Source organism: Cryptomeria japonica, chromosome 1, assembly GCF_030272615.1.
Source record: "Cryptomeria japonica chromosome 1, Sugi_1.0, whole genome shotgun sequence".
NCBI classification, from domain to species: Eukaryota; Viridiplantae; Streptophyta; class Pinopsida; order Cupressales; family Cupressaceae; genus Cryptomeria; species Cryptomeria japonica.
The window spans coordinates 421,933,471-421,947,036 of NC_081405.1; the positions used below are offsets into that span (position 1 = coordinate 421,933,471).

Consider the following 13,566-nt stretch of genomic DNA (forward strand, 5'->3'; position numbering starts at 1 on the left):
TAATTTAATAAAGGATTTATTTAAGAGAATGATTTTATGGAAACATTGATATAAAACAATAATTTAAGAAAGGAAAATTTCAAAGAAAATACTTTACACAAGGCACCAATAATTTGTTGAATAGATTTTTGAGAGAGAGTAGTTTTATTTCATTCTTACAGAGAATATCAAATACATTTGAAAATTTCCTTTCCTATAATCACAGAAAAGTAGACTACTCACAAAGGAAAAATAAGGGAACAAAAAGAAATACACACAATTGATCAAACCCTCATTCAAAGAAAAATAAGCTTCTGGTGCACAACTTTATAATCACAAAGAGGTAGAAACAAAAATTCACTATTAAGGAATAAGAATTTCATTTGATTGATCAAACCCACGGGTGAGTGAAAGATTAAATCATAGGAAAGAAAAAGAATAAAAATAAGAAACAAGATTCATATACAGGAAATTAATTTTTCTTTATTCACAGGAAAGAAAAAGAATAAAAATAAGAAACAAGATTCATACACAAGAAATTAATTTTTTTATTCACAGGAAAGAAAAGAATAAACACAAGAAAACAAGGTTCATGCACGGGTAATTAATCTCTATTCACAGAGAGAAGAATTAATTCTTCGAAAAAAAAAAACTAAATAGGAAAAAGAGGATTTTTACACAAATCTAGACTTAAATAGAAAAGAAAGCAAAAGCAAGATCTCTTTCCTTCTTTTTCCCTAAAGAAAAATAATTAAATAAATAGATATCCTTACATCCATTTTTAAGGAGAAAAGGTTTACTTTTTTTTTTTTGAAACAACGAATATATATATATATATTCTTTTTTTGAATTAACAGAATTTCCTTTATTATTTTTTTCTAATTAACTAAGATGGTGGATATTTTATATGAAATAAATTCTAAGAGAGAAAATAAACTATTTCTTGCAAAATACAAAGTTCACGTATGTCAATTGAAAGAATGTGAAGAGAGGAGAACCTGGATACTCAAAGCTCGATGTAGAATCCCCTCCAAATTTTTCAAGCTAGCCTCCCTTGATCTTTCCTAGCAACTTTGTGAAATTTCTTGAAAACAACTACTTAACAATCCTACAATGAAATGTGACTCAAAGAGAAACCTACTACTTTCAATAACTTGAGAAAATTTCTTTCTTCAAAATAACCAACCCCCTCTTTTCAAAAACTTGCATACATTATATAGAAAAGATCCCTCAATTCCACTATCAAGAGAATTAATTGAAAGAAATGATTCTGTTCCAATATTGGATCCATGCAAAATTGATTAATATCTTAGTGGGGGGAGTTACATGCAAGGAAACTAAAGAATGAAGATTCCTCTAGAAGCTTCTTATTTCTCCTACAACATGTGCCAAATAACATATTGAGAAAATAAATAATTAATTTATTGCAAAAATGATTGTTGTCATAGTGGGGGTTACATTTGACCATGCATTTAAAATTCAAATTTGAATTCTCCTCCATTTTATCAAAGATAAATTTTGTAACTCCTTTGTCATAAAAAGAACTATGAATAGAATTATTCTTGTCATAAAATAATTTATAACTCCTATGTCATATATTTGCTAAATATAATATTTATTCCTTGATATTTTGAATTTGAAAATTGATTTTCTAGAATCTTCTTATTTCTCCTACACCATGTGCTCAATTAGAATATTGAGGAAATAAATAATTTCCAAGTAAATTATGACCTCACGAGTTTGTCACCATTATTTAATTCTTCTTTTTATTTAAAGCTTCAACCTCATTTCAATTTATCTTTTCTTTCCAACAACAACAACAACAACAACAAGAATAACAATAATAATAATAATAATAATAATAATAATAGCAAGTCATATCAAGTTCCAAAAAGAGGGTTATGACAGATATCTCTTCCTCTTGGCAAAGAATATGATACCTTTGAGATCAATAGATTTGCACCCAAAAAGAATGACAAAGGAAAGGCCAAAGAAATTGATAGAGAGGGTGGAGAAGACAATGAAAGGGAAGAAGGTCCACATAATGATAGTGATAAAGAATAATATAATTCTATTGCAATCTATTTTTTAAATATGTGTCCAAGTATTATCTACATGTTGATGTAATATGTGATAGATATGATACTCTATATGATACTATCTAAATTGGTTTGTTTGTTTTTTTGTTTATGTAACCTGATTGGGGATTTGATAGTGTGATTGGTTTGATCACTTTTATTGTAACTAGACTATGTATGTTGTCTCTTTCTTTTGGTAATCGATCTTCAACTTAGAAAAAGTCTATTTTCCTACAAAATTAGCTTCTTGTTTGTGTAATCAATATCAAGCATAGGTTTTTGGTTTTTCTTTTAGGCAGTTTTTTATATAAAACTTAAATGTGCAATTACCACCTCAACATGCATGTTGTGATATATTTTTCTACATCATTGGGACACTCTTCTAATGTTTGAATTATGTTGTGTGTTTCGAAGGTTTTGAGATTTTGTTCATGGTGTTTGGAACAATTCTTCATTTGGTCATTTCTTCTTTTATAAGTATTGCGTATAGGTAAAAGAATTAACTAGATTAATTAAAATATCGAATAAAGGTTTTATTTTAAGCCATGACTTTATAAATTGATAGATATTTCTCACATTGATCTAGTCCTATGCTTATGGAACCAAAATAAAGTGGATAAACGTTCCCAATAATTTGTGTGAGTTGATCGGTTTTGATTTGTAATGATCACCATATCGCCCAATTTTATGTCTCCTATGCTTGATAGTGAAAGGAATAAATGATTCATCTTTTGCTAGCATGTATGTGTAATCATTGTGCTCTTTTCTTGTTACTGTGTCTTGAAAAGTAGATGAAATAGAAATTAATTGCCATCATGACATGTATGTTATCTTTGACTTCTTTCTTGAAGTATCATTGATTGGTAATTGAATTATTCACATCATATTGACTCTTATTAGTAAAGATATGATAGCCTTACTCTTATGCTTATGATAGAATGGCATCATCAAAAGATTATTAAATATATATGAAAGTATCATCTCCATGTATCTAGTTCTCTTAATAATGACAAAAGACTCAGTGAGATTAATAAATTGATATGGTAATTATTATTCTTCCTCTTTGTATTGGAAAAGAAATAGGTACTCGTGTTTCAATTATGATCCTTATTTAAACATTGCGAGATGAGAATCAAGTCTCATATGTATGGTTAATAAGTATATTCTTCTCTCCTCTTTGTATGATACATTTTTGTTGGTAAAATGTAATGAGATCTTATATGTATGAGTTGTTGATACCTTTCTTTCGTTGTATTGTTGAAAACTAAATAAAAAAACTTTATGCTAAAAGCACCTAATCTCTCTTGTGCTTGTGGAGTACTAATGAGGATTTGAATGTAGTAAATGAGCCTAGTGAAGAAATGAACGTTGCATGATATTTTATAAATGTGCTAAATTGGAATGGATTGTCTTCTTTCTTAATGAATCTAACTCGCCTCTTCACCCTAGTTAATAAAGATAGGGAAGGAATTGTTTGGTCTCTTTTTTGTTGTAGTCTTATGTTGTGTGTTTTAATGCCAAATTCATTGTGCACCTCTTCATAGATTGAGTTGGTGATGACCCTCTACTCATGTTGTTCTTTTATTTTAGAGAGCGCTCCATTAAGATGCTTACCACTCCTTTATTGAGATGTTATACCATCTCTCCTTATGTGTGTCACCAATATGTGTTTGAATATTTGATTTAGTCTTCTCATGGAGATGGCAACATCAAGGGTGTGCACACATTGCAACACTACTTGTATTATATTTGTGACCATGAAAAAATTTCCAACCATCTTTTTCTCATTTTCTCCCTCTTGTGGTTCAATTTTGAGTATCTAGTACTGATTATTGCCTCACTCAATATGAAATGAAATATGCCCAATAAATGATTTTTTTCTTGTTGGCCCTTCATGACCATGAAATTCCATAGGTGTTGGAATGCCAAATTAGATCTTTGATTTCATATTAATCGAATCATATATTCCAATTGTTATTATCATTAGTCAAGTATTCATGCTTATGTATATATTTGCCCTTGCCATCCTTGTTTTATTCATAAAATTACTTGCCGCCTATATCTACATGATTATAATCTACCCTCCTTTTATAAACCATAGTTTCCACTTACAAAATGATCGCCTTCTCTTAGTATTCATTCTAGACATTTAACAATTTTCTTGTACCATTAAACATGATAGGATGTATTTGCTAAAATAATATGATGAAAAACAAACTTCATAATTAAAGTTGCCTTCTCAATTGAATCCACTAAGGCCATTGAATATTTCAACCTTATGGTCAATATATCTTTAATGTACTCTTTACTCATTATGAAACAAAATCCCAATCCCGATATTTTTCACAAATGTGATATGTAGTTTAAAACTAAGTCATTTTTCACAAATGTAATATGCTCTCCTCACTAGTAATCATTACCGATTGGTTAATATCTTATGCATCTATATCTATTATCTTGCTATGAGTGGCAAATGAATTTAGCTCATCCTATGCACTTTAAAATTATGCCCAATAGACAAGTTTGTTATAGCACTAGTTAGTAAGAGAGCATTGCCATTAGGTAATAAAATGTTCATTAATAATTTATTAATATGAGCACTAGAAGTACACAAATAACAAGGATGCCAAAGTGAGTCCAATACGAAAATTGTGATGAGTCTTTCCATCATTCTAAATACTACCTCTAACCATCAAAACATGATCAATGAAGGAGCCTCCCTATAGACTTCTATAATTAACAAAAAGGCTAAAAGAGCAAAAGCAAAAGCAAAACTAAAATGAAGGGAAATAGAATCGAATGAAAGGCTTTGATAGAAAATGGGGACTCTCTATCACATGTGGCACGTATGGAAACAAACATAAATGAGAGTCCCCCATATAGACTTGGAGATACCCTAGAAATAGCACAAGACTTGATGGTTAAAGGATCATAGACAACAAACACAAAGAAGAAAAAGACTTCCTCCAAGTTGACAATGTTTTCCATCCTTGCTAGGAAAAACTGCTATTAGACATAACAACATAGCTCCACAACCCTCAGAATGAATCATCTTATTAATAGTCTTGCATCTTTGTTCATTGTTTTAGCGCTTAATCTGAAAAAATTTCCTTTGGGTAATTTTCTTTGCATTAACATTCCAATAACATGAGCTCAAGCAGCCATATAGTCAAAAAAAATTACTCAATTTCCGATGCATATGCATAATGCATGTTATTCTGTTCTACAAAGAAATCCGTCCACAAAGGCGCCATCTTGCATCAGATTGAAACAATGATCTCTCAAATACCCAGACATCTCGAACTAGCACCTGAAATTGTATGAATAATATAAATCAATGTTAGAGAATTGTTCCTCCATAAAACCATAAAAGTAGAAAAGAACAATAAAGAATCAGCAGTCAAGGCACTCCAGTGCAATGCAGTTATAACTAATAATGAAGAAAATGGCAAAGATGGAATGTAATCTATGCATCTAGTTGAAACGTAAAGGTCGAAAAATTAAAATGCAATGGTATAGAAAGTGATGGCTGACATAAAGTGGAAAATTTCTTCCTATAGACTAAAATTCACAATAAAGCTGGCAATAGATAAAAATGAATACACAATAGTAAATGGCAACTATATAAGTTATGCATCTTGCAAAAGATACCATTTAGCCCAATATCAGTTACAATTTAAGCTTGTCCCTTAATTTCCATTGCTTGTTATTGAGTACTTAAGAAATATATAGCCAAAAAAACAAAACAACCAATTTTGGATTTTAATGTTAGGACAAAGAGAAGAGCAATCCAACATCTGCATCTCAAAATTTATTTGTGGTGAATCCCTCAGCAGTTTGTCAATAAATGGATGGCAGCTTGCTTGGGCAACAACCATATATCGAGCCACTCCCACCTAAGGGGTCTTCATTACAATATATGGCATCTTTTCCACAAATGCATGTTATTGCAAAGCTTCTGGAACAACATATGTACAAGTATCTAGGTTCCAAACTAGAGGTTCCAACATCCTCTATTTTCTCAATGAGTTGCAAATCTTCAACAAAAGTAACCAATTTCCATTTATCTGTCTCAAATGGATATTTGATCACCCCACTTAAATATTTTCCCTAGCTATCCCAATTTTTATGTATGTTCACTCTTTCATCATTCACGTAAATTCACATGGTTCATTTTTCACCTCCTACAAATATACAACTGGAGAAGACAAAAACATAAGTCAAAAGCACCTTCTTAAGAAAAACTCAAGAGGAAGCCAAGAGAGTTCAATTAAGTGGACAGTTGTAAATAGTTCACAATAGGATAATGATAACAAACTCTTTAGATCACCTTTAACTACAGCTTACAACCCAATTCAGTTCAATTAAGTGGACTTGTAAATAGTTCACAATAGATTAATGGTAACAAACTCTTTAGTCTCGCATCAGCTCGCCCCTTCCTGAACCCCAACTTAGCGATATGTAAGTCCAAGGTAAGGCAGGTTAGGCGTTGGGCTGGGTCCGGGGGATACCCCTAACACAACAAAAAAACTAACAGACTTGTCCTTAGTGTAGGTGTCTTCATGTTTTTCTTACATTCTTTGAACTCAAGCATTATCAATTATCTTTAAAAAAGACTGTTTCTTTTGATATTTATAGTTAGGTAACTAGAGACAAACCAATGGCTGAAAGCTTGCAATACTGATAAGAAAATTTCAATAATGAAGTCTTTTTCCCAGCAAAATTTGTCATGATGTCACATTTGACATTAGCATGCGCCCTTCATCACTTGATCTACTCCCTTTTTTCCACATATTAGGGTTAGTCTCATTGCAAATATTAGTGTTCCAAGAGAGCCAAAGAAGTTTCCAAGAACTACAAAATCCCTATCTGTTGCAACATTCCCGCAAGCCATGTTTTAAAATTATTTCTATGATTCTATCTTCTTCTCATCCTAGCATATGATCGTACCTGATTGTTGACTCTATTTAGATCTGGAAATAACCTTACCAATTTTTAAATCTTCCCATTACCACTCGCACCTGATTGTTGACACTATATAGATCTGGAAATAACCTTACCAATGTTTGGTTTTCTCTGAACTCCTACATCCATTTAGCTCCCCAATATAGAAGGCATTGGACCAACTTAAGTACTTGTTGAGAGGTCTGTTGTGGGTTATTTTTGTTGCCTTAGTTGTCCTTCCTCTTGGTGTGCTCCTCCATTTCTTGACACTTATCCCCTAGATCTCCTCTTATTATATCACCCCAAAACTTTAACTTTGATTGCTGAAATCCTTAAAGTTAGCTCAAGTCTAAATATGAAGAGATCCTCAAAAACAATCTTCGTTGTTATAGTTCATCAAGATTTATAGCACTCTCAAACATCCTTGAAGTATATTTATAAGATTAACCTTCTAACTCCTTAAGAACCTAGTTGACTATATGGAAATGATATTTTGAGGGATTGGACATTATAAACAAGATTTCCCATGGCCAACTCCAAAGAAAGAATAAATTGATCTTTACTCATACTCACATGTAACCTTAGAAGGTGAGAGGAAGTATTTCACCAAAGGAAGTAGTAGCAAGAGAGGAGCTTTGAAGATTTAAGTAAAAGGGCATTCACCTTCAACGAATGCCATGTCTCTATTGTCCCTAGCTATGGCCTTCTAGTGTTTCTGATCGAAACTCTACATTAATCTGTGTGTGATCAGATTCTATTCTTTGCTTGCCTTGTATCGTGTAATGATCATTAAGGCATCATTGTATATAACAATGATCAAAGTTTACATGATCGTATTCATTAGATCGAACTTATATGTTCGTATTTGATAAATCGAACTTGATAATGTGTTTTGCACAGATCGGCGACTTTAATTGGTTAAGAGTTAAGTTAACTAACATAAATAAAGTTCGCATCCCTTGGTATGTAAGGGAGCCATTATGAGTGGACATGCCTCCACATTGTGGAGAAATGTCCCCTCATAACATGTCCCACTAAAACTATATATATATTCGCCGATTTCAAGAGAGAAGGATATAGAAATCAATAAATGCTCTCTCTCCCTTGATCGACGAATTTCAGACTTGAAGAAAACCCCTGCACTGCCCTTGATACATTATCATTGTTGGCATTCATATTTTGGAAGGATTAAATTCTGAATACTCCAAGTTGAAAGGGAAATCTGCACATTGAACGAATTGCATCAGTCTGATATAAATTTAATTTCTCAACATGGTATTAGAGCCCTGGTAAAAGGAGATCCAAATTAAATTTGAGACATCAGACTATCATCTATTAAGTATTGCAGTCACATTTCATTCTTCACAATGTCAAACATGATCAGATTTGAAGATCGACTCAAAGGAGCCAACAACTTCATATCTTGGAAGCTCAGAATTATGATGCTTCTAAAGGAGAATAAATTAGACTCCTTCGTAAAAGAAAAGACAACCGAACCTGAAAATGAACCTACGAAAACTCAATGGATTGAAAGAAATGAGAAAGCCATGAAACTTATAATGGATGCAGTCAGGGATCATATTGTACCTATATCTTATGTTCATATCTCTTGAGAGTGCATTTGAAATAAATAATACAGGCAGAACCCTTGCCCTAAAGAGGCAAATTAATAATATAAGCATGAATAAGGGAGAATCTGTCAATGCATATTTCATGAGAATCACTGAACTAAGGGACCAACTATCTGTAATGTCCCCACTTTAGCAGTTGACCAAGTGTATGTGCGTTAGCCTATCTCTACATGGTCCCGGGGGCTAACGAAGGGTTTAAGGGGATCCTAGAGTGTTTTGGCCTAGTCATTTCCAGTTTGGGCCAAAACGGAGTTGATTTACTTAGTTTCAGGCATACTTACTATTTTTAGTAAGTCAACAAGACACAACGGAGGCTAGTTTTGGTGATTGGATTCGATACTCCTCGGCGAGAACTTTCCAACGAGCTATCACTCACGCTATTCGAAGTCCGATTGCTAATATATTTTAATGCCTGAAGTGTTATTAAAGTAACATTTAATTTAATTGTAAAATATTAAAGTGTTACTTTAATATTTATTTTATGGGGATGTGTGCAAATCAAAGGGGCACCCAAGGGAGACACAAGTGAATATTTTAATATGTTTTATATTGCACATCTTTTATCCCACATTGCTCAAGTGAGTTGGGTTGACCCTTGGAGAAAGAATAAAAGGGAAGCTTTTGTGGCTTCATTCAGCATGTTGAATATGAGAAGAAATTGATGTGTGAGTTGCAGATTCGTTCTTGGCATTAGAGGACGTCTATCCTCTCTTGTGACATTCTAGACGTCATTCCCTTGGGGTTTGGCCTTTGGAATCCATTGCTATCAGCTTCATTAACAAACAGATTGGGTGCATCTCCAGCTACAGGCAGATTTGGTGTTTTGCTCATACCTTCTCCACTTCTTGACCAATGCTCATGCCATTCTGAAGGGATGGTTTTATGAAGATATTGGACTTATTGAAGACTAATTAATACTATAGCAGCACTGTAGTGCAGCACTATTCACGTTACTGTAGCACGACACTATTCATGCTACTGTAGCGCGGCACTATTCACGTTACTGTAGCATGGCACTATTCATGTTACTGTAGCAGCAAAATGGGAAGTCATTGTTGGAATATTATGTCAAAAATGCTGGAGTATTTAGTGAGTTGAAAAATCTGCTATGTACTTGATTTTAATAATTCTGGAAATAATATCATATCAGCAGTAGTTCAATCTTCATGTTGCATATTATTGTAATTTCCTTCTAGTTCATGTTATGTGATTTCAAATTTATGCAAAGACTTAAAAACAAACAAACATTTCATTTTTGAAGCTATAAGGGGATTTAAACATTAAACGGAGAAATAAGGAGTTGGATGCAAACTGTTTGACTAAATTCCTATCAGCAGTTGGTTTAGTTTTTGGGCATTCTAGGGTGTCCATTCCACTGGTATCAGAGCTTGTTTTTCCTGCCATCCTGTGAGGGTTTCATGCGTCCAGCACATCAATATTACTTGAGGAGAAACAGGTCAAACACAAACCTACAGAATTCACCAGAGATTGAAGAGGAGGGTGACCCTTTTTCAGCACCAACCATGGGTGACAGAGATGGAGAAAGGGGAGAACCTAGCACTAGGGAGATGCTCAGTGATCTTGCTAGGGGTCAGAGGGAGCTCCAGGCTACATTGCAACAGATGGCTATAGCATTTACACAACATTTGACGAGAGCAGATCAAGGCAATAATGCCAACCGAGGTAATAATGGCAACCAAGGTAATCATACCAATCAAGGTAATAATGCTAACCAGGGAGGTGGATAGGATAATGGAGGTAATGGAGACGCATCGGTTAACAGGAGAACCAGGACATATGCTAGAGCAGGTTCTTCTACTACGAGACCACTCATGCCACAGTTTCCTCCGAGACAGAATGACCAGAATAATGTCGGTCCTACACAGCAAGAGATTCAAGATATGATTATGGATGATTGGAGGGACTCTAGCCCTGAGTTACAGGTTGAGATGACATTCAGGGAATATATGGATGTTAGACTCAAGAATATGCCCATGAGAGGAAACCGACAACAAAATTATGAGATGAGGAAGAAGTTGGGAAAGTTGTCTATTCCATACTATGATGGTACAGGGAAGGCTTCAGCACGGACATGGGTCCAAAAATTAGATACTTATTTCCAGCTTAATCCCATGCTTGAGGAGGATGCGATTAAGTATGTTGCATTGCACTTGGATGGGAGTGCACACGAGTGGTGGCACCATGGTATGGTCACGTTGGGCCATAATCAGATAGACACATACGCAGAGTTCACTGACAGGTTGATTGACAGGTTTGATATGAAGGATCCAGAACTCCATTTCAAGGAGTTAGCTCAATTAAGGCAGTGGGGTCCTATCGACAGTTACATCTCACATTTCCAGAGACTATCAGTGTTGGTTACAGACATTTCGGAGAGGAGGTTGATTGTACTGTTTGTGGATGGATTGTCAGAGCCTCTTCGTGGTTGGGTGAAGGGACATGATCCCCTCACATTGCAGGATGCCATTCGGAAGGCGAGAGATCTTGCACCTTCCGCTTCTAGGAGTAAGTTCACTCCTAAGGATCCACACTTCAAGAAGGATAAGGATAATAAACCTCTACATAGGGATTCTCAGCCTCTGAAAAAAGAATCAAAGAGGTTAGACAATGAGACACTGAACGAGTTGAGGCGGAAAAAATTATGTTTTCAGTGTAGGGAACCGTGGGATTTATCTCACAAGTGTCCTCTTAAGGCTAAGGCCAACCAGATGGAGTACTTCTCTGCTAAGGAGTCACAGTTAGAGGATGAGGAGCAGCAGTCAGAGTCTGATGGTGAGAGCAGTGCCACTAAGGAGGGTTTAGGGAATGAGAAGTCCCTAGCTAGATTGACAGGTGCTCAAAAGGCAATTACTTTTAAGGTGCATGGCACCATACAGGGATAGAAGGTGGTTGCTTTGCTGGACACTGGGGCCACACATAATTTCATAGATTCACAGTTAGTGGCTAGGAGAGGGTGGCAAACTGAAGAACATTCAGGATTCCGAGTCATGGTAGCTAGTGGTCACAAGTTACTATGCACACAGAAGATTACAAATCTTCGCATCAGATTGGGAGATGGTTATGAGCTTCAGGATGAGTTCTATATTGTGGACATGGATGATTATGACGTTATCTTAGGGATGACTTGGATGGCATCATTGAGAGAGTTTACTCTCAGCATGGAGAGAGTAGAGATGAGGTTCCAGCATGAGGGCAGGACCGTGGTACTCAGAGAATTATCAAATGGCAGTTGTAGGGTAGTTTCTTTGAGGAGGATGGAGAGGTTGTTCAGACATGATGATGTTGAGTGGGCAGCGGAGTGCTTGATTATGCCAGCATCACCAGAGCCACAGGTTAAGAGTCATCCGCCTGATATGCAGGACATCCTTGATAGTCATGCCAAGGTATTTGGAAGTATTCCACATGGCATTCCTCCAGATAGGGGGATAGAGCACGTCATTGAGTTAGAAGAGGGGGTAAGCCCATTATGATCACACCCGATCGTCATCCAAAAAAACACAAGGATGAGATAGAGAAAGCCATCAAGGAGTTGTTGGAGATGGGGCACATTAGGCCAAGCAAAAGCCCTTTTGCTTCAGCAGTTGTTTTGGTTAAGAAGAAGGATGGAACAATGCACATGTGCATTGACTACAGGGCCTTGAACAAGAAAACCATTAAGAACAGGTACCCCATTTCGAGGATAGATGAGCTGATAGATGAGCTACATGGGGCATGCTTCTTCACAAAGATAGATTTGAGATCAAGGTATCATCAGATCAGTATGAGGGCAGAGGACATTGAGAAGACAGCTTTTCGGTGTCGCTATGGTTATTTCGAGTTTTTGGTTATGCCATTTGGGCTAACCAATGCTCCTGCTACTTTTCAGAGTTGCATGAATCAGGCGTTCAGGGGGCATTTGAGGAGATTCGTTTTGATTTTCTTTGACAATATTTTGGTCTTTAGCAGGACATGGGAGGAGCATTTGCAGCATCTTGAGGAGGTGCTATCTATCTTGGAGAGAGAGTCACTGTATGCCAAGGAGTCTAAGTGTGAGTTTGGGATGACAGAGCTTTTGTACCTTGGTCATATTATCAGTGCAAAGGGAGTTGGGATGGATCCTAAAAAGATTAGAGCTATTGTTGATTGGCCCACGCCTACGAACCTTATCAGCTTAAGGGGTTCTTTGGCTTATGTAGTTTTTATAGGAGGTTTGTTAAGGGGTTTTCTCAGACAGCTGCTCCTTTGACAGATCTTACTAAGAAGGGGGCCTTCATGTGGACAGAGGCAACACAGAGGTGTTTTGAGCATTTCAAGCAAGTGATGTCTTCATGTCCAGTCCTAGCTCTACCAGACTTCGCGAAGCCTTTTGAGCTTCATTGTGATGCATCAGGTGATGGGATTGGAGCAGCATTGATGTAGGAGGAGCACCCCATCGCTTTTGAGAGTAGGAAGCTCCGAGGTGTGGAGAGGAGCTATTCTATTTATGATCGTGAGATGTTGGCCATCATGCACGCCTTGGCCAAATTCCGATCCTACTTGGTTGGAGGGAATTTTGTGATCAAGACTGATCACAACAGCATAAAGTATTTCATGGGCCAGCGAGACTTGAATGACAGGCAACAGAAGTGGGTCACTAAATTGCAGGCTTATGACTTTGACATTGAGTTTGTCAAAGGGAAGAAGAATGTAGTAGCTGATGCCTTATCCAGAAGACCTCACATTTGTGCTCTTGTAGAGATTACAGGAGATTGGAGGGATAAGATTATAGCAGAGTATGTCAGAGATACTTGGGCTTCTGGGTTGATTTCAGGTACTATATAGGATGATCGCTATGAGGTGATAGATGGATTGATCAGATTTCAGGACAGGGTTTGTTTGATTCCGTCATCACAGTTGAGAGAGGCGATACTGAGGGTATTTCATGATGTGCCTAC

The 13,566-nt window shown here is 35.9% G+C and overlaps 1 protein-coding gene across 6 annotated transcripts in view; it reads right to left on the minus strand.

Moving 5' to 3' along the window:
• Positions 1-5,155: 5,155 nt before the first annotated feature.
• The window catches only part of LOC131065276 (uncharacterized), a 263,489-nt gene continuing 255,078 nt past the window's right edge, over positions 5,156-13,566 (minus strand). For 3 of the 6 annotated variants that reach the window (XM_057999751.2, XM_057999758.2, XM_057999742.2), the window contains one exon: positions 5,156-5,367. In XM_057999751.2, the coding sequence (XP_057855734.1) occupies positions 5,281-5,367 (87 nt within the window). In that variant the 3' untranslated portion in view covers positions 5,156-5,280. The remainder of the gene's footprint in view (positions 5,368-13,566) is intronic. The other 3 variants (XR_009111403.2, XR_009111404.2, XR_009111398.2) reach the window with 3 other exon arrangements.